This window comes from Mastomys coucha, unplaced genomic scaffold (genome assembly GCF_008632895.1).
Source record: "Mastomys coucha isolate ucsf_1 unplaced genomic scaffold, UCSF_Mcou_1 pScaffold3, whole genome shotgun sequence".
Lineage (NCBI taxonomy): Eukaryota > Metazoa > Chordata > Mammalia > Rodentia > Muridae > Mastomys > Mastomys coucha.
This window is the reverse complement of record NW_022196909.1, coordinates 61,589,845-61,610,608: the sequence shown is the minus strand read 5'-3', so window position 1 is coordinate 61,610,608 and position 20,764 is coordinate 61,589,845. Positions and strand designations below refer to the sequence as shown.

At 45.9% G+C, this 20,764-nt stretch overlaps 1 protein-coding gene across 5 annotated transcripts in view; it reads left to right on the top strand.

Moving 5' to 3' along the window:
• Ubr2 (ubiquitin protein ligase E3 component n-recognin 2) overlaps nt 1-20,764 on the top strand; it is an 86,262-nt gene that overhangs the window by 42,512 nt on the left and 22,986 nt on the right. For 2 of the 5 annotated variants that reach the window (XM_031348567.1, XM_031348568.1), the window contains exons 18-34: nt 576-641; nt 1,703-1,825; nt 1,920-1,983; nt 2,709-2,833; nt 4,195-4,247; nt 5,271-5,373; nt 6,214-6,262; nt 7,413-7,567; nt 9,296-9,398; nt 11,398-11,507; nt 11,619-11,714; nt 12,228-12,406; nt 13,033-13,232; nt 14,071-14,164; nt 14,980-15,141; nt 17,221-17,324; nt 19,995-20,073. In XM_031348567.1, coding sequence (XP_031204427.1) covers nt 576-641; nt 1,703-1,825; nt 1,920-1,983; nt 2,709-2,833; nt 4,195-4,247; nt 5,271-5,373; nt 6,214-6,262; nt 7,413-7,567; nt 9,296-9,398; nt 11,398-11,507; nt 11,619-11,714; nt 12,228-12,406; nt 13,033-13,232; nt 14,071-14,164; nt 14,980-15,141; nt 17,221-17,324; nt 19,995-20,073 — 1,865 coding nt within the window. Of the gene's footprint in view, nt 1-575; nt 642-1,702; nt 1,826-1,919; nt 1,984-2,708; nt 2,834-4,194; nt 4,248-5,270; nt 5,374-6,213; nt 6,263-7,412; nt 7,568-9,295; nt 9,399-11,397; nt 11,508-11,618; nt 11,715-12,227; nt 12,407-13,032; nt 13,233-14,070; nt 14,165-14,979; nt 15,142-17,220; nt 17,325-19,994; nt 20,074-20,764 lie in introns of those variants that run through there. The other 3 variants (XM_031348570.1, XM_031348569.1, XR_004112552.1) reach the window with 2 other exon arrangements.

The window sequence follows — 20,764 nt, the reverse complement described above, 5'->3', positions numbered from 1 at the left end:
AAAAAAAGAAAAGAAAAGAAAAAAATGTAGCGGTGTATTGAGGTTAAAAATCTTTTTTATTGACTATAATATTCAGTGTGTGTGTGTATGTCTGTCTGTCTCTCTCTCTCTCTCTCACACACACAGGGGACGGGGTGGGGGCTGGGAGGGCAGAGCATATGTGGAGGTCACCACATAACTTAGTGCATGTTCCTGCTTCTTATACATGGGTTCCAGGGGTCAAGCCCAGGTCATCAGGTGATCCACAGTGAGGCCTTTACCTTCTCAACCATCTCTGCTATCCTCATCACAATTCTGGGAGCCCTAAACTTTTCTGAAACAGTCTTTTGTTGTTGGGAGACCCAGAACGCTAGCTGGAATCTGCAGCAGACATCAGTGGATATCTCTAGTTTATTGATTTATTGATGCTAAGATAGTGTTAACTAAAGGACCACACTTGCTCCAAACACACAGGAAGGCACACACTTATGCTGGCACACACCCATGTTTTTTGTTGAAGTGGGGAGATGATCAGGAAGCCATTTCTTATAACCTATGAGAGCTTATTTACCTAATATAAGTAATTATCGTTTTAGATCTATTACTACCATAACGTGAAGTGCAGGCGGGAGATGTTCGACAAGGACATAATAATGCTTCAGGTAATGAGCTGAAAGCCCTGACTTCAGGGCCTCGGGAGTCCTGGTCTTGTTCCACTGGGTCAGTCACTTAACAGTCACTTGCAGATCTCCAAATCCCACCTACCCTGTCTCCTAACACTCCCCACTCAAGGCCAACAGCCTGCAGAATGCTCCCCGCCCCAATCCCCAGAGCAGTGTCATACTCAGCCTGCCAGGTACAGCTGCTGAGATCAGAAACCCGGGCTAGCCAGACAGCTCGGTGCTTACGAGCTTTGCTGCTCACCAACGAGCCAGAGTTCTTTTCCAGCACACATGTCTGGCATCCCATAACCACCGGGACCCCAGCTCGTTTCTGGTTTCTGTAGGCACAGCACTCACATGGCAGACACAGACACAGATAACCATAAAATTCTAAAAAATAGACTGGCTTGATGGTGCACACAGAGACAGGCAGATCTCTGAGTTCGAAGGCAGCCTGATTACATAGTGAGACCCTGTCTCAAACAGATTTAATAGCAACAGCAGCCGCCAAATGATAGGTGCTGGGATATATGGTCCAGCACTGGCTGCTCTTCTAGAGGCCTCTACTTCAGTTCCCAGCTGTTAAGTCCAGTTTGATTTCGAATGTTTTAAAATGGCATTAAAAAGAAAATTAAAACTAATGTAGAAGCTGTCGTCTTATGTAGTGGAGTGTTTACCACAAAAGGATCTCAGTAATAGTGTACGTATTTATGAACTGGCAGCTTAGTTGGCATTCCTCAGTTCCTAGTAGACAGTGAGCTCTGATAGGAAACTACAGGGAGATGCATAGGCACGGCCTTCAGTGGACTGACAGACAGGAAAGCAGCTGGGCTGGCCCTCGTGCTTCTCCAGGGCTCAGTTTTAAGGGCGGGCACTTTGTTTGGATTGATTGACCCCTCTTGGCAGCCATATGATATAGGATGTGGCTAAGTAGGTGTCTATTTTTTCTTCAAATTGGTGACCAAATAAGCTGTTTTCTTGTGCAGCCTTAAACATCTCTCACTAACAGTGAGTGTCCTTCTGATCCTCCTCTTCTCCTTTGTCTCAAACAAACAAAAAAGACAGGTGTCTCCATGATGGATCCAAACCACTTCCTGATGATCGTGCTCAGCCGCTTTGAGCTCTATCAGATCTTCAGCACACCTGACTATGGGAAGAGGTTCAGTTCTGAGGTTACCCATAAGGTAAGAGCCTGTGTCACAAAGCCCAGGTGTCCTGTATGTATGAAGGACAGCAGTGCGTGTGGTCTCACCTCTGAACTTGACCCTCCTCCCGCAGGACGTTGTTCAGCAGAACAACACTCTGATAGAAGAGATGCTCTACCTCATCATCATGCTTGTCGGTGAGTTCACACTGCCTTGCCTGGTTAGTCGTGGGAAGGGAACAGGGGGCACACACCCCTTCTCTCCCCTCTTGAAGAGGAAGGGGTGCAGTGGCTGAAGCAGAGTAAACTGAAAGGCTGTATTTGGGAGAAGTGTGGAGGGAGACTGACACAGCCTGGGAACAGATTGGGAGCAGAGAATTGCTAGGACTTAAATATTCGTTTTGTTCTTTTCTCTTGGTTCTTGGTATAAATGCCTTCTTGACTCCAGAGATGGCAAACACAGGTTAATGGAGACCAGTGGCTTCGAGACATCTGTTTATTACCTACATCTCCTGTCCACTGGCCCTGCTTTCCCAGTTCTTTGATCCCTTCTGCTCTGTTATTTGCCCCACAGTTCAGACCATCTGTGGCCATAACGTAGCCAATCCAGTGTGCAGGGGTGACCCTAATGAAGAAGGTCTCAAGGTGAGACCAGCCTGTCCTAGAGAGAAGCTCAGAGGAGGATAATGTGCGACTTCCACTGATTCCATCACTCTTCTGCTCCTTCTCCAAAGCAGCCACAGTGCCTTAAGTCAGCATCAGACTCAGTATGCCGGGAGCTGCTCTCGCCTTCTAAACTAGCCTTTATTTTCCCACAGCAGAGTAACCCAGACAGGATGGATTCTGTTGCAGGAACTGGAAGTCTATACACATAAGTACCATGGGTCTGTAAAATGTGTGCATCTACCTTTCATTTTGGACAGGAGAAAGGTTCAGCCCTGGCGTTGGACAGGTGGGCACCACAGATGAAATCAAGAGGGAGATTATCCATCAGCTGAGCATCAAGCCTATGGCTCACAGCGAGCTGGTAAAGTCTCTGCCTGAAGATGTAAGTGTCTACAGTTATAAAAGAAAACTAGTGAGCTTCCCTACCCAACAGTGTGTACAGGATAATCCCTGTGCACTTCCTTCCATGGGTCCAAGCTACAGTTCTAAGATGCGGGTAATCTGGAAAGGAACATTGGGAACATTGACTAGGAAGCAGAGCAGGGCTGGGGAGAACTCTTCAGCTCTGGTGCTTAGAGCTAAGTGGTTTTGTCCATGGAGAGGGGCATGTTAGGGTCTGTGTGAACTCCCCAGGGGTGCAGATGACACTTTCAGTTGAGGGAGGGAGTGTCTACTCACTTAAGTTGAGTGGACACAGGTTCTCAGGGCTTGTTCTTACTCAGGCGCAGATGAGTCTTTTGCTTGGTTGATTGGTTTGGTTTTCATTTTAAAGAGGGTTTCTCTGTGTAGCTCTGGCTGTCCTGAAACTGTCTGTGTAGACCAGGCTGGCCTCAAACTCAGAGATCTGCCTGTCCCTGACTCTGCCTCCCTGGGGCCAGGATTAAAGGCATGTGCCACTGTCACCTGGTGGAAGAGTCTTTTTTTTTTTTTTTTTTTTTTTTTTAGCATTGAGGTAACTAAAGCCCTGGCATAAGGACGTTCATAGGTTGGAATTTATAACTGTTTTTCCTCCCAAGGCCATTAGGCTCTCAGCAACCTAATTTTCAGCTCTGGGGCTTTTCAGAATTTCAGCTCATGCAGCTGTGAAGGCCTCTGTTTTCATTAAGGCTCTTCAGTGCATTTGCATGTCACTTTACTTTTTGTTTTAAATTATGTGTCTGTGTTTCTGTGTGGGTGTATCCACCTGTGAATGCAGGTACCCAAAGAGCCCAGAAGATGGTATTGGATCCTCTGGAGCTGGAGTTATAGATGCTTGTGAACTACCTAATGTGGGTGCTGGGAATTGAACTCGGGTCTTCTGGAAGAGCAACAAATGCTCTTAACTGCTGAGCTGTCTCTTCAGCCTCTCTTCAACATATTTTGCCAGAGTTGAAACAGATCAAGCCTTTAAACTTTTTTTACACAGCCCAGGACTGTGCAGTTCCAGGCCTTAATTAATTTAGTTGGCCTTGCTTAGTCATATCATCCTGACATCTTTTTTGACACTAGTGCTTCAGCTGGGAAAGTACATCAGCTTTCTCTGGTGATGTTAGGGATGCATCCAGGATCAAGGGTCTCCATTAGAGAGGCCCTTGCTTTTTGTGTTCAGTCCTGGCTTCTGCTTGCTGTGGAATCACCAGTCTTTAAAGACAGTGGAGAGCAACGTTGTGTTCCAGGGTCGCTGTGAGGGTCACAGGACAGGCACACTGCTCTGGTAGTGTGGATGCTGTCCTACCCTGAGCACCCTGTTTTCTGTCCCTTCAGGAGAACAAGGAGACCGGCATGGAGAGTGTCATTGAGACCGTAGCACATTTCAAGTGAGTTTATGACATGTTTTATGAAGTTTTATTTTAAACATAGATTTATTTTCTGTGCACTTGTGCTCACTGCGGCATATGTATAGAAGTCAAAGGACAACTTGAAAAGTCAGTTCTCTTCTACAGTGTGTTCCAGGGATTGAACTTAGACCAAGCTGGGTAGCAAGTGTCATTTCCCACTGGGCCATCTTTCCAGCTTCTGTAATCACTTCTTAGTATGTTTCTGTTGATACAACTAAGGGTGAAGCTGTTGCTCTGAGAGTGGCAGGACTTTTCAAGTTTTAATTCTGGACTAGACCCCCCTTTTTTTTTTACACAGCCCAGGACTGTGCAGTTCCAGACCTTGATTTGGTTGGCCTTGCTTATCATTGTTTATGCTCAGGCCGTGTGTGTGTGTGTGTATGTGTGCATGTGCGTGTGTGTGTGTGTGTGTGTGTGTGTGTGTGTGTGTGTGTACACAAATCTTTGAAGCTAGACTTAGTAGTCATGAACCACCTGGTGTGGGCACTGGAAGCTGTCCTCTGGAGGAGCAGCAGGTGTTCTTAACTGCTAAGCCATCTCCAGCCCCAGATGCTTTTTCTTGCTCCACACTGTGGCTGCAGTGTCTTTATGGATCCTAAAGAGAGGACCGTGTATCCTACATTTTAATACAGAAAGGTTAGCACCACCTATACTCCATGTTAAAGCAGAACCATTTACACCATGTGTACTCATGTTACACAGAAAGGTTAACAGCATGTGTTCTGGTGTCCATGGCTTAGAAATGCAGCAGTTTTGACACCTGTTCTGTTGGGCTTCTGGGCTGTGTCTCCATCGAGTTCACTTACATAGTTCTGACTAGTTCATGGTGGAGGTGCTGGATATGATGGCTCCTGCGGGGGCTTTGGATGTGTAGTGTCATGTCTACCCACAGAACAGTCTTAGCTTGACACCCTAAAAATGTAGATGTGAGAGCTCCCGTCTTCCTTGAACATCTAAGGCTCTCAGTGCCCATGACTTTGCTAATGATATTCTTCTCAATAGGAAACCTGGGCTGACAGGACGAGGCATGTATGAGCTGAAGCCAGAGTGTGCCAAAGAGTTCAACCTGTATTTTTATCATTTCTCCAGGGCAGAGCAGTCCAAGGTAAGGGGGAGCTCAAAGCAGTGGGAGGTGCCACATTTAAGTGTGTTTTCCTTGGGAGGAGCACACTTTCACAAATAACACAGCAACCTGTCTAGCATAGCAGGCTCTCTCACCACAGTGTCTGTGGTGTGGATGAACACGGTCATCCACATACACACTCCTGACCTTATTTGCTTATTATCTATCTGTGCTGGGATCACACCCAGGACTTTGAATGGGCCAGATAAGCACTCAGCCGCTATAGTCCTTCCCAGGTTCGTTTCTCTTGCTTTCTGAAAACAGATTGTCACTGAGTGTCATGAAGTGTCATGATCGACTGGCCCATTTGACACATTCAGCTTTGTACTGGTTGATGTGCACTTTGGCCTTCATGCGGTTTTTCTAGTAATTTCAAAGACTTACATTTTACAATATCATTTTAACATATGTTTTCGATAAGTGGTATAAAAAATAAAGTTATGAAGTTTTGTTTTGTTAGGTATGCTTTATAGCACTCAAGCCTAAGCTAAGTTTCTATTTTGTACCTGTTTTCCTTGGATCTTGAAGTATTAAAGAACACACTTGAGGATTCTGATAAATGACAAAAAGAATTAACCTTGCTATATGGGTTGGGGAGATGGGGCTAAACCTTTAGGAAGTAGAAACCTCTACCCAAGCCATTCCTGGAGTCTAGGCAGAAAGATGAGTTCAAGGCCAGCCAGGGCTGTGGGGGTCTCTAGCTTTAAAAAAAAACTGGGTGGTGGGAGGGTTAAAAACAGATGCTAAGAAATGAAGAGAGTCTCTCATTGCTAGCTCCTATGTATTGTAATTCTTAATCCGTATTACTTGGTCTTTCATTAGGCAGAGGAAGCTCAGCGGAAATTGAAAAGAGAAAATAAAGAAGATACAGGTATTTTAATCTTCTTTCCAAAAGCCCACATCAGTCTCTTACTGAAAAAAACATTTTCTCTTGGCCATGATGACTCTCCATGGTGGGGTGGAAGATTTAAGTATAAGCTTTTTATGTGAACATTCCTCTCTTCTGAGGAATAACAAGTGCAACAGTTGTCAGGTGTTCTGCATGTTGGAAACTGTTGTTTCCTCCGCAGACATCTGGAAATGGCTCTGCACTGGCCTGATTTGTCCAGTGTCTGCCTGCAGTGCAGCAGTACTTCCCTCCACTCCCTTCATTCCAAGTGGTGCTGCTTGTGCTCTGGTGAGGGTTTCAGGATACAGGAAGTTGGGCCCAAGAATAGTTTTTCAGTTCTCTTCAATCCCCTTACCAGCTCTTCTGCCTCCCAGCTGTCTCACAGACAGGAATGAAAAATGACCCAGGAAAGCATAGCACGTGAGACCGTGGGCTAGGGAGAAGGCTCAGCAGACTGAGTGCTTTCTGCACACGCTTGAAGAGTTTGGATCCCCAGAAGACATATAAAATAATGGGTGGGAGTGGTGGCCCGCCTGTCAGCAGGAGGCCAAAAAGGCAGGGCCACCGAGAGCAAACAGCTAGCTGACTAGCCGAGCATCAGTGGGTCCGACCTTGGCTGTAGAGGTTGCTTTTCATAAAGTCATCAAGGAAGACACCCAAGGTCAACCTCTGGCCTCCACAGACTTGTGCACCCACACACACACCCCATGTACACACTGGGAGAGAAGGAAGTCTGTAAGTCACACTCTGTGGTCAACGGTTTTCTGTAGATCTTGACACATTGTAGGAAATAAGAGAGGCTCTTACATATAGCTGGGGTTATGGGTATTTTATTTGAATGGAAAGTGGAACTAAAAAATGGTGCTAGTAAATGTCCTTTAGTGACCATCAAAAGTTCCTAACAAGGTGCTAGAGAAATGACTCAGCAGTTAAGAGCACTGGCTGATCTTTCAGATGACCCAACTCACAACTGTCTATAATTCCAATTCCAGGGGATCCAACACCCTCAAACAGACATACAGGCAAGAAAAGATGCAGATAAAGTGCAGAGGCACGCCACTGAGTTCTAGGCCAGCCTGTCTGCATATCAGAGAGAGATGGTTTCTTTAAACATGTCCTCCTTTGTTCCCAGCACTTCCTCCTCCGGCTTTGCCACCATTCTGCCCTTTATTTGCAAGTCTGGTTAACATCTTGCAGTCTGATGTCATGCTGTACATCATGGGAACAATCCTGCAATGGGCTGTAGAGCATCACGGATCTGCCTGGTCAGAGTCCATGCTGCAAAGGGTAGGTCTATGTATATTTCACAGTTTTTTGTAGTTGGAAAAAAAAAGTCACTCTCAATAAACAGAAAAACCAGGACCCTGAGACACTTTCTGCTTCTGCTTTTGTTTCTGATGGTAACTATGTGCCTGCTTGATGTTTTCTACCCGGTGCTTGTGGTTACCCACCAGCCAGCCTGGGCCAGCCTCTTCACATAGTCTCAGATACTGGCAGAGTGTAAGATCTCTCACGTCTGTTCCTCTTTTAAAGAAGCTTTCACTCATCGGCGTCCATGTGGACGCTGAGGTTCCTGTAGCTAAAGGTGGCCAACGCAGGGCCCGTTGCACTTTGTAGCTTCAGTGTCAGTCTTCAGAGTCAGGTCCACACACACTCCGTGAGCATCTGCTGCTCCTGCATTATGTCAGTGGAGAGTCTTCGTCTCAGTGAGGCTCATCTAATCTCCTGCCCCTCCACCGGCAGCACTGTTAGTATCTGGTTACTAGACTGCCACTCTGCTGTTCTCTCTACACCAGGCACTGCACCTCCAGCACCTAGAACATCAGCACTCCAGAGGGAACTGTCTCTTTCTAGGTAAAGATGATGGCTTAGTCTCCGAGGGGTTCCCTGCAAGACTACATTGTGAAAACAGTCAACCCAAGAGACCAGGGGAAGGCTTCCCCTACAGTTGCACGCTTGGACTGTCTCAGCAGGCTTACTTGTCTCGTTGGTTAAGGCACGTGTAACTGCTCCCTGTGGAGCATGTATTTAAGATGTAAACACAGGCCGCTGTGCTGTCTGGGGCACTGCTATGTGAAAAAAAATAGCCATGGGAGGGATGGGGTACGAATGCAGTGTCGTCCTGTGTGCAGGCTGTCTGTCACCAGGCCTGTCTAGCTCTTGGAAGTCCTTGGCAGCCAGCTGCCTGCATGGAGGAAAAGCTGGAGTAACTCACACTCATCCCTTCAGACCTTGGAAGAAAGATAAGAACTGTTACAAAGAACATGGAGCCACAGGCTCCATGGCCTCTGGCTCTCTCAGACATGTGTAAGGAATAGTTTGTGAGACACTATGGCATTCAAGAAAAAAGTATCTGTATTTCAGATGGTTAAGACTTAGTCCTTAGAGGGCTGCAGGATGGCTCGGTGGTTAAGATCCCTTACTGCTCTTAAAGACCAGGCTTGGATTCCCAACACCCACATGGTGGCTTACAAACACCTGGAACTCCAGCTTTATGAGAGCTGACCCTCCTCTGGCCTCTTCAAGCACCAGGCATGTGGTACATAGGCATGCAGAAAGTCACACACACAAAATTAAATTACATTAAAATATTTGGAAAGAAAATTGAGTCCCTGAAGATGGGAACTGGATATTATCAGGATGGGTAAGTGTGTTAGATGCCACAAGTCTTGAATTTGATCAGCTAGTTAGGATTTCTTCCAAAGTTATAATATAGGTATGAAGCAGAGCTAGAACTTATGTCTATATGCATCACATCGTTTGTCACAGCAGTAAAGAACCTAAGGACCCCACTGTGCACCTAGCTGAGTGGGAAATGCCGGTTCCTTTGTCAGGAGTTCTCTGTCTGGGTGCCAACCTGACCTCTCTAACTGAGTAAACAAATCAGGACTTGTTTTTATCGTGTTTACTCTCTGGTTTGTCATTTTTCAATAAGTATTTTTATTCTTTTAAATATATACTTGTATTTTAGTTTTCCTATTTTTTGTTTTCTAAACCTGAGAATTTTTGCTTAAGGTGCTGCATTTGATCGGGATGGCTCTCCAGGAAGAGAAGCACCATTTGGAGAATGCTGTGGAAGGGCACGTGCAGACGTTCACCTTCACTCAGAAGATTTCAAGTAGGTGTGGCCTTTCCACTCACCCTGCACTCGCTAAGTGACATTAAATAACAGCTCGTAGATGCTTCTACGGGACGTTCTGATGGCTCGTATTGAGTGCAAGTACCAGAGGCCGCCTTGTCTATATTAGTTATCCTGGTAGAAGAACACTTTGGGGCTGTGTATTAGAGAGACTGGATGTGGATGGCAGTTATGTGATGGTCCTAACTAAGGACTATCTGTGCGTGCTCGACCACACATATGTTAATTTCACAAACAGCAGAAAATAATGTGGAGTCATTAGCTTGAAAGGTGGTGTGACAGATCACGGCTCAGCCTTTGAAATTCAAGTGGACTTGGTCCGGAGCCTTCTCTGGAGGAATTGCTTAATGTGTGGTCCCTATGTGACATTTACCTCGAGGCTATGCCTTCTACTTGGATAAACACCAACTGTGTTGTCAGCATTTCACCTTTAAGTTATTGCTGCTAGCTTACAGAATCATGGTGTGCTACACTGTAACAGAAGATTAGCTTGAGGGTACTGGATTCTAGATTTATATAAAAGAATTTGGCCTTTTTGTCATTGTTTATTTATGAGTAATGTGACTTTTAAAAAGCCCAGGGAGATGTTTTCTGACTTTTTTTTTTAATTTTCCAGCAATCCTGAATTCAAAGATGTATATGCATTCATATATTGCTATGATACACACACACACACACACACACACACACACACACATACACACACGAGGAACAGAGAGAGTTGTGTAGTAGTAATACCCTCATACATACTGCTGACACTCACCAGTTAGTACTTGGTGTATTTGCTTTTATATTTCTGCTTATTTATAGAGATAGTCTCACTGTATATACCTGGCTAGCCTTGAACTCACTGTGTAACCCAGGATGACCTCAGACACACAGGGACATGCCTACTGTCCCATCTGTAGTGCTGGTGTTAAGGCGTATACCATCATGCCTGATTCGATATTTAACTTTTTTTTGTTTTTGAGACAAGCTAAGTAGTCCTGGCAGTCCTGAAGCTTGATAGGTAGATCTGACTGGCCTTGAACTCACAGAAATCCTCCTGCCTCTGCCTCCCAAGTGCTGGGATCAAAGGGTGTATGCCACCACACCCAGCAGTGCTTCTCTTCTTATAAAAGAAAAACCTGTGTTTCATTTTTAAAACAGACAGGCATTTTGTCCCTCCTCATGGGCAGTTGTGAGTCTCTTGCTGTAGATGTCATGTAATTCATACTTCCTTGGATCAGATTATGTCATTTTCTGCCCATGGTAGTACACACATTCAGTTTCTGTGACACTCTCTGGTCCCAAAGATGATCTGCCTCAACTGTGCTTCCCTACCTACCTCACCGTGTGGACGAATTCTTGGTGTTTTGATGGGGAGGTAGGAATTCCTGGGCTGAAAGGATTTCCTTTTTGTAACTTTGATTCTTTTAAGTACTGACAAGAATGACCCATTGTCCTGTAAGAGGGGTAGGACTGGGAAGTGGGCCTGTTTGTAGACAGCTCTGGTTTCCTGCTTTGCTCCCTCATTTAATAAGAGCAGCAGGGGAGGGGAGCTGCCTCTGCCCATTGCATATGTGTTTCACTCTTCACTGGCATTTTTCCAGAAGTTCACATCATGCCTTCTGTCTTATTTCTCTATGGTGCTTTTATTTTCCAATATCCATACAACACTCTAAATCCATTCACGTCTCATCACTGTACAGTGGCAGTTTCCAGGAGGTAGATTCCAAGGCCTGGCTGGCCGGCTAGTCTAGCAGTTTCTGAACACATGGCCTAATGAGAGGTCCTGTCTCAAAAACTACAGTGGAGAACAAGAGAAAGAGACTGCTAGCCCTGGTTCCCACATGCACGTACAGACACATACACAACAGTCTAAGTGGAGTCAAATGCTAGGCAGTAGGCGTTGTACGCAGTTCCATGTCTCTCTGGTAGGAATAAGTGCCACGACACGACGTGTCGGCTGTCACTGTGCCTTCTCTTTCTCGCTCAGAACCTGGTGATGCACCGAATAACTCCCCGAGCATCCTGGCTATGCTAGAGACCTTGCAGAGTGCTCCCTCCCTGGAAGCCCACAAAGACATGATCAGGTGGTTGCTAAAGGTAACATTCCCATGTTGCTGTGCTTCTTGTGAGAAACAATGAATATTGGCTATTTGTAAGAGCATTTCTTGACATCAGCGTAACCGTGGTGTGGGGCTTTGTTTCTTCAAGATGTTTAATACAATTAAGAAGATAAGAGAGAGCTCATCCAGCAGCCCCGTGGCCGAAGCAGAAGGAACCATAATGGAAGAGGTAATAGAGGGCAAGGTAAAGTCAGGCGCACCAGCATGCCTTTTCCCCAGTTCCTGAGAAGCGGAAGGGTGGATCTCTGCAAGTTCAAGGCTAGCCTGGTCTACCTAACTTTTTCCAGGCCAACCAGGGCTATTACATACTAAAACTATGTGTTAAAAAAAAAATAGTAATTTGTTACTAAACTAATAATGAAAAAACTTTAGCAGGTTGATATGAACAAGTTTTCTCCGCATTGATAAATTAGTAATAAATTGATAAATTGATAAGTAGTTGATAATATTCACAAGCATTAAATTCCAAAAGACATATATATGTATATGTGTATATACACAATATATATATATTGTATGTGTTAATGTGGAACAGTTTTCTAGTTTGTTTTTTCCCTTAGCATTTTAGATTGACTCTTGCATTTACATACAAAAATGACAGAGTGGGTCTTAGTTAGTGCCGACAGTACAGATGTTTTGCTTAGGGGAAGGCTGTGTGCAGACCCTAAGTAGCTAGCTAAATGGAGCATCATTCCAGAGCTCAAGAGACAAAGACAAAGCAGAGAGGAAAAGAAAAGCCGAGATCGCCAGACTGCGCCGAGAGAAGATCATGGCCCAGATGTCTGAGATGCAGCGGCACTTTATTGACGAGAACAAAGAGCTCTTCCAGCAGACCGCAGAACTGGACACCTCTGCCTCTGCCACTCTTGACAGCAGGTAACCCAAGTAATGGCTTTTCAAGCTCTGACCATTGGTTCTCTGCTATGCTTTTAACTGAGTAAAGGTGGTGGGAAACTTTGTGGCCTCTGGTTATGGAGTTCACTTCTAGGCCAGGGAAATAGTGCTGGACGGCCCAGTAAACTGTCAACCAGACAAACAAGGATCTGAATTTGCTCCCAGAACTCATGGATAAAAAGCCACATGCTGGCACTTGTAACCTCAGTGCTAGGGAAGCAGGTACCTGAAGCAATGGCCAGACAGCCTGACCTAATCAGCAAGCTGCAGGCCAGTGGGAGGTCCTGTGACCTGGGGCTGACCTATGGCCCCACACACATGTGCACACATACACGAAAAGAAATCTCTGCCTCTGAGTAATTCCTGGGTCCACCTAAAGTGTTATTTTCCACAATGAATCTTTGACATGAAAGAATGACTACTCCAAGCTGGCATATGTTACAGGCAGATTGCCGTGAGTAGAGATGGCTTTAAGCACATGAAAGAATCCTGCCACTTCTGTCATCAGGACCACGTGTTCAATGTGTACCTATCTGGAGTCTATCACTTAAAGATTATAGAGAAATGTCTGAGGCTCGTTCAGTACAGTCATAACCTTTGCATTGCAGCCCTCCAGTTTCAGACGCAGTTCTTACAGCATTGGGCCCAGCACAGACACAGGTCCCTGAACCGAGACACTTTGTCACCTGTATATTATGTCAAGAGGAGCAAGAGGTTACTGTGGAAAGCAGAGCGATGGTCTTGGCAGCATTTGTTCAGAGATCAACTGTACTGTCAAAAGACAGAACAAAAATCATTGAGGAGCCAGGTAAATTCTAGTTGCTTTATTAGAAGATAACTCAGCTTCACCAACAAAATACAAGCAGCCTCCATGCCACGCTTCGTGACTCTCATCTGTAATTCCTGCCCAGAGGCCAGAGTATTGCTGTGAGTTCAAGGCCAGCCAGGACTATGGTGTGAGACTCTATCTTGACATATCCCTTAGCATTTCTGCTCTCAGCTCAGGGCATGAGGCATGATGGGGAATCAGACTCTCTCAGCAACCAAAGCTTCATTCAGATAGATCATGATCCTTTATAATCCAGAGTAGATGCTCAAGACCCTGTGTACAAGTTGGTATAGTGCTGGGGAGAGAGTTCCGGGGCAGAACACTTGTTCAATGCAAGGGAAGGTCTGGGTTTCGTTGCAGTACTGATTTAGGGAGAACCCTGCTCCAGGCATAGGATTGCATGTGACCTTGGTTCATCTTCCTGGGTACTTGATTTCTAGGTTACAGTTTCAATGCTGCTTAATGAGAGAATGACAACATAAACCAGGCAGGTGTGTCAGCACCTGTGGAGGGTTCCATGGACATTTTGGTCTACCTTCTCTGACCCCACAGCTCATGGATACGGAGGCCCAGTTACTTCATGCACCTTCAGCCTCACATTACAGTTCAAGACTACTTGATTCCATAGATGATGAGAATTATAAGTTCTACTTTTTAAGTTCCAAAAATCTTGCATAAATTAGTGCTATCTAAAGTCAGAATAAATTAGCATTTCTTTACCTGAGTCTTCACAAATCCAGGAATGCACATTATTATCATAGGAACGTTAAATGCTTGGAGTTGTTTTGTTTTTTTATTTGTTTGTTTTGTAATGCAGAAAAATATGACCCGTTATTTATGCACCCCGACCTGTCTTGTGGAACACACACTGGCAGCTGTGGGCACGTCATGCATGCCCATTGTTGGCAAAGGTAATTTATGTCCTTATCTTACTCAAGGGACACCATCTGCAGGCTCAAAATTGACTTTTACAGCAAAGGAAAATTCGTTCTAGGGGTGGGGATAAAAAGAACTAAAGCTCCTGGCAGACTTCCTAGACATTTGCTTAATAAGTACTCGCTTGGTAATGAATGTAAAAGAATAACAAGAAAAGAGAGTGTTGGGTACATTTTAACGTAGCTCTGTATCAGTCTCCATCTTTCCAGAGAAAGGAATGAATCTGTTAGGTCACTAGCTGAGAAGACAGAAGGATGTGGTACAGTAGGGTAAACCTGTGTCTCCTAGGCTGTGTGAATAATGTATTCTTTCTTCAGGTCCAAGGTGAGCAGTTCTGGATTCCAGAGGTGTTCGTACATGCTCTGTGGCTCCCAAGGCTGGAGCCAAAAAGGGCACCTCCCTTGCCCTACCTGGGCACCTCCCTTGCCCTACCTGGGCACCTCCCTTGCCCTACCTGGTGCTCTGTGTTCCTCAGCACTGTGCTTATTGTTAGTGTGGCCACTATAGACAAGGGACCACCAGCCCTGAGAAAATGGCCAGCCAGTGAGAGCACCAACAAGTGTCTCTTCCCACTCCGGAAAGGCTTTTTAGATCAGTCAGGTTTTGTTGTTTTTATTGTTCATAGTGCTTCTTTGTTAGGACTCCAAATCCACTCTGAGGATTAAAAAACTCAGAAGTCAGGATTCATATTTTCAGTTGTTGTGAGAAAAATGCCTTAGAATGTTGATGCTTGACCTCCTGCTGACATGAACACCTCGGATTTTGACGCCCCTGTTCTCTAATTGTGAAGGTATTTTGATTCCGTTCAAGCTAAGGAGCAGCGAAGGCAGCAGCGGCTGCGCTTGCACACTAGCTACGATGTGGAGAATGGCGAGTTCCTCTGCCCACTCTGTGAGTGCCTGAGCAACACTGTGATCCCCCTGCTGCTTCCCCCCAGGAGCATTCTTAGCAGGTACGCTGCTGCCCAGCATCCTGCGTGCACAGGGTTGGCCTGGGGATGAGGAAAGGATAAGGCTGGGGGAGCAAGGTGCAGGGCCACCTTGCCGATGAGTTACTCACACACTCCTTCTACCAGACCTGTGGGGTATGGTTGTGACCGTGGGAAAGGGACAAGCCAAAGTGGAACGTTTGTACTCACCTGTCAGTACTGCAGAAGGTATAAAAGTTCTGTGTTTTCATAAAAGCCCAGGATCCTCTTTTTTTTTTTTTTTAGAGGTCTGACTTTAAACATGCTCCCCCATACTTCTCAAAGACACTTGCTTAGTCTGCTGTTGGGTATGGTGGCACACACCTCTAGTCCCAGCATTTGAGAAGCAGATGGATCTCTGTCTGTTCCAGCCCCAGCTGCACAGTGAGACTCGGTCTTTTGATCTCCATGTTTCCCATGGCATGCATGGGCACAAAACATACATACACATACGTAGTAAATAAAATTAAAAATATATAAGGGCAAGAGAGATGGCTTAGCCATTAAGAACACTGCTGCTCTTCCAGAGGACCCGTGTTCAGTTTCCAGCACCTACATGATGGCTCACAACTGTCTGTAATTCTAGTTCCAGAGGATCTGATGCCTCTCCTGGCCTCAATAGGCACTGCTCACATAAGGTTCATATATATGCACACAGTCATGCTCATACACATGAAAAAACTGAAGTAAGGCTTTAAAAAATAAATACGTAGGTTTTTAAATAAGTTTTATGAGTGAATTGCCTGTTTCTGTGCAGTTCTTTGGATTCAGTTCAAGACAGAGGCTAGCTTTTCTATTTAGTTTTAGGAACTCTGAGTTTGGCTCTGTGTCTGGTTCCATAAAACATTATAAACCATGTCAGGCCCCCACTTACTCTGTGCTTTTTACTCACAAGAGAGCATGGTGATGCTACCTCACCCCTGTATTTGAGCTCACAAGTATTTACTGCCCATGAGGAGAAACTGCATTTGTTGCATTTTACCTGTGGCTTTGGTGGCTCGGCTCTTGGTGTCTTTCCCATGGTTGTTACCGATGGCATAACCATCACTGAAGAACACTACAGAAGAGCAGTCTATGGAATGGGAAGTAACTGCCATAGTGTCAGCTCTGCCTCTCATAGCCTAAGTCAGACTGCATAGCTCAGTGTCCGTGTATAGAATGGGCACAGTTGCTTATCATCATACTTGGACAATTATATGGGCCACTTTGAGCATCTTATAGTAAGGGCTTTGTCACATAAGTATGTGGTAAACATCTGTGGTGATTGTGGGGTTTAAGAAATTCTCGAGCAGTGGTGGTGCACGCCTTTAATCCCAGCACTTGGGAGGCAGAGACAGGCAGATTTCTGAGTTGGAGGCCAGCCTGGTCTACAGAGTGAGTTCCAGGACAGCCAGGGCTACACAGAGAAAACCTGTCTCGAAAACAAAACAAAACAAACAAACAAACAAAAAAATTCTGCCATGTTCTAGTACTAAAAATAAGTGAAGCTTTCAATGGTACTGCCATCATCGATCAAAATCCAGTCTGCATTTTCACCTTCAGTGCCAGCATTGAACTGATAATCTCAGTCATGTAAGCACCTGCAGTCCATTGTGGGGGAGACAGATGTCAGCTCTCTTCCTGGGACCACATGAGCTCTAGGGACTGAACTGGGCTTGTCGGCCTCAGCTGTCTCACTAGACACAGATTTTTGTTTTGTTTTGGTTTTGATACAACAAATTTTCCCTATCCTAATTTTTGTTTTGTGTTTTGTTTTCTGTGTGTGGGTATCTTGACTGCATGTCTATGTGTCACACGTATGCTTGGTACTACCCATGGAGCCACAAGAGAATATCGGGTCCCCTGGAACTGGAGTGACAGATTGCTGTGAGCCACCACGTGGGTGCTAGGAGCTAAACCTGGGTCCTCTGTAAGAGCAGCCAGGGCCTTAACCTCTGAGCATCTCTCTGCCCCCAGCCTGGATTCTCAAATATTTGAGATGTCTAAAATATATGTTATTTAAGAAAGCTTTTGTGTCTTAACCTAATCAGTAAAGAACTGAATGTTCTCTGTAATCTCTTTCAGGAGGTTAAATTTTTCAGACCAACCAGGTCTGACCCAGTGGACGAGAATAGTGACCCAGCAGATAAAGGTGACAGAGATGCTAAGGAAGGAAGGCCGTGCTGCTGGTAAGTGCTGGCAACCTGCTTCTGCTTGGTGTCTCTGTGTGTGTGTGTGTGTGTGTGTGTGTGTGTGTGTGTGTGTGTGTGTTCATACGTGCCCATGTGCATTCCGTGGTGCACATCTAGATGTCAGAAGACACTTTGAGGAGTTGGCTCTCTGCTGCCGTGTGGGTTCCTGGGATGCAGCGCAGGACATTGGCCTTAGCCGCAAGTGCTTTATCCCGTGTCATCTCCCCAGTCCTGGGAACTTGTCTTTTTCCTCTGAAGTGTAAGTTGATTGGAAAATGTGTCTCCAGATAAAATTGTTTTAAAGTATTTGAAAATGGGAGTCTAGGGGCTAGAGAGGTGGCTCAGCAGTTAAGAGCACTAGCTGCTCTTCCAGAGGACCTGAGTTCAGTTCCCAACAACTGAGATCACAGCCATCTGAAATGGAATGATACTATCTCCTGGTGTGTCTGAAGACGATGACAGTGTAGTCACATAGAAATAAGAGTCTAGAGAGATGGCTCAGTGATTCAGAACACTTGCTGCTCTTGCAGAAAACCCAAGCTCAGTTCCCAGCATCCACATCACAGGTTCAAAACTACCTGTAACACCCTCTTCTGGCCTCTGGCCCCTACATGCACTCATAAACACATACAGAAATAAAAGCAAAATGTTAAAAAAAAAAAAAAATACTATGGGCTGGAGAAATGCCTCAGCAGTTAAGAGCACTGGCTGCCTTCCTAAAATCTCCATGTTCATTGACCAGCGCCTGCATGGTAGCTATTTGTAATTCTGCTTTCAAGGGATCTAACGCTCTGAGTGGGTACCACACACACAGTGCACAGACTTACATGTAGGGAAAACACTCACATATAAAATAAAAATAAATAAATCTTTAAAAACTATAAATGGTCTGAGCATCTTGGCACAAGCCTTTAGTCCCAGCACTGGGGAGGCAGAGGCAGGCGGGTCTGTGTCAGTTTAAGGCCAGGCAGAGTGATATGGTGAGACCCTGTCTCAAAACTAAATAAATAAAATAAAAAATAAAGTATATAAATAAATAATAAAGTCTCTTTCTGAGGAAGACTAGTGGCACACATCTCTTATCCCAGCACTCAGGAGGCAGGAGCAGGTGGATCAAGTTCAAGACTAGCCTGCTTTATAGAGTGAGTTCCAGGGCAGCCATGACTACACAAAGAAACCCTGTCTCTCAAAGAACTGAAAATAAATAAATACAACGTCTTTCTTTAGTATTTTAAAAATGTAATCTCCCATTTTAAAATCTGATATAAGCGAGTTATGGTGACACACATCTGTAATCTCAGCACTGGGGTAACTGAGGCAGGAGGATCATAAGTTAAGAGGCCATCCTGGGTTACATAGCCCTACTCAGGCTCTAAATAAGTAACCTGACTTGTTGCACTTGTCTTTGTCGTAGTAACTACACTTGACTGTCCACTTTCTGAGAGCACACAAGCTCATGTTTATAATCGTGCATCTCCCTGCTATTGGTGGAATCTCTGCACGCAGAGACTAGAGACTGCACATGGAGGAGGACGTCAGCTCCCTCTGGCAGGCGGGGCCAGTGTTCCCTAGGCCCTGTTCTGCACTTGGCCTGGGGACGTGTGGGCAGAGGCTGCCATTAGCTCTCACATGTGCAAGCTGCAATCTCCCAGCTTTGCTCTACCCAGGGGCTGTGCTGTGAGGTCAGCTGTGCTGTGAGGTCAGCTGTGCTGTGCTGTGAGGTCAGCTGTGCAGTGCTGTGAGGTCAGCTGTGCTGTGCTGTGAGGTCAGCTGTGCAGTGCTGTGAGGTCAGCTGTGCTGTGAGGTCAGCTGTGCTGTGAGGTCAGCTGTGCTGTGCTGTGAGGTCAGCTGTGCTGTGCTGTGAGGTCAGCTGTGCTGTGCTGTGAGGTCAGCTGTGCTGTGCTGTGAGGTCAACTGTGCTGTGCTGTGAGGTCAGCAGTGCTGTGAGGTCAACTGTGCTGTGCTGTGAGGTCAGCAGTGCTGTGAGGTCAGCTGTGCTGTGAGGTCAGCTGTGCTGTGAGGTCAGCTGTGCTGTGAGGTCAGCAGTGCAGTGCTGTGAGGTCAGCAGTGCAGTGCTGTGAGGTCAGCAGTGCAGTGCTGTGAGGTCAGCTGTGCAGTGCTGTGAGGTCAGCTGTGCAGTGCTGTGAGGTCAGCTGTGCTGTGAGGTCAACTGTGCTGTGCTGTGAGGTCAGCTGTGCAGTGCTGTGAGGTCAGCTGTACTGTGAGGTCAGCTGTACTGTGAGGTCAGCTGTGCTGTGAGGTCAGCAGTGCTGTGAGGTCAGCTGTGCTGTGAGGTCAGCTGTGCAGTGCTGTGAGGTCAGCTGTGCTGTGCTGTGAGGTCAGCTGTGCAGTGCTGTGAGGTCAGCTGTGCTGTGCTGTGAGGTCAGCTGTGCTGTGCTGTGAGGTCAGCTGTGCTGTGAGGTCAGCTGTGCTGTGAGGTCAGCAGTGCTGTGAGGTCAGCAGTGCTGTGCTGTGAGGTCAGCGTGGTCAGCCACAGTGATTCTCACTACACTCCCTGTGGTGTTTTGGCAGTTAGTGGTAAAGGGAATGTTTTTCAGGTTTTTATATTTATTTGTTTGTTTGTTTCTTTGACCACATGGCTAAAATACATAAGATTGTGCTGATTATATTCTGCTAAAAAATTATATAAAATGCCTATTTCTGCAGATACGCCTTCTTCAGAGGACACAGAAGCCATGAATATAATACCGATCCCAGAAGGTTTCAGGCCTGATTTTCATCCTAGGTGAGTGTAAGGTATCTTCCCTTTGGCCCATTGGAAATGAAGCTCAGTGAGTCGTTGGTGCAGCGTGGCCTGGCACGACTGAGAGCGGGATGGTGCCTGGAGTTTACACACTGTGTGCCAGTGGCTGTGATAAACTAGCCAGAATGGAAGAGCGTGGAAAGCTGTGGTTCTCCACCTGTGAGTCGAGACTCCTGTGGGGTGGAATAACCCTTCACAGGGTCACATATCAATATCCTGCGCATCAGATATTTACATTACGATTCACAACAGCAGAATTATGGTTGGGAAGTAGGAGTGAAATCACTCTACGGTTGGGGTCACCACACATGAGGAACTGTTTTAAAGGGTCACAGTACTAGGAAGGTTAGCAGCCTCTGGTGTAGAGGTTCGCTCTGACCAGCACCTGCTGCTATCCCGTGTGTACTGCCACAGTTCCTCTGACTCCTTTACACATTATCATGACATCTAAACCGACCATTAGGCTTGCCCACTAGGTCTCAGGCTTCCTTCTGACTCCCACCTTTCTCTTAGAGACCCACCAAGCTCTTAGTCATCTAGGTCCAAACCATCTTGTTGTCCCCAGAGCCAGTAAGTTACGGTAGACAGGTGGGGTCCAGAGCCTGTAAGTTACGGTAGACAGGTGGGGACAGGTAGGGTCCAGAGCCATAAGTTACAGTAGACAGGTGGGGAC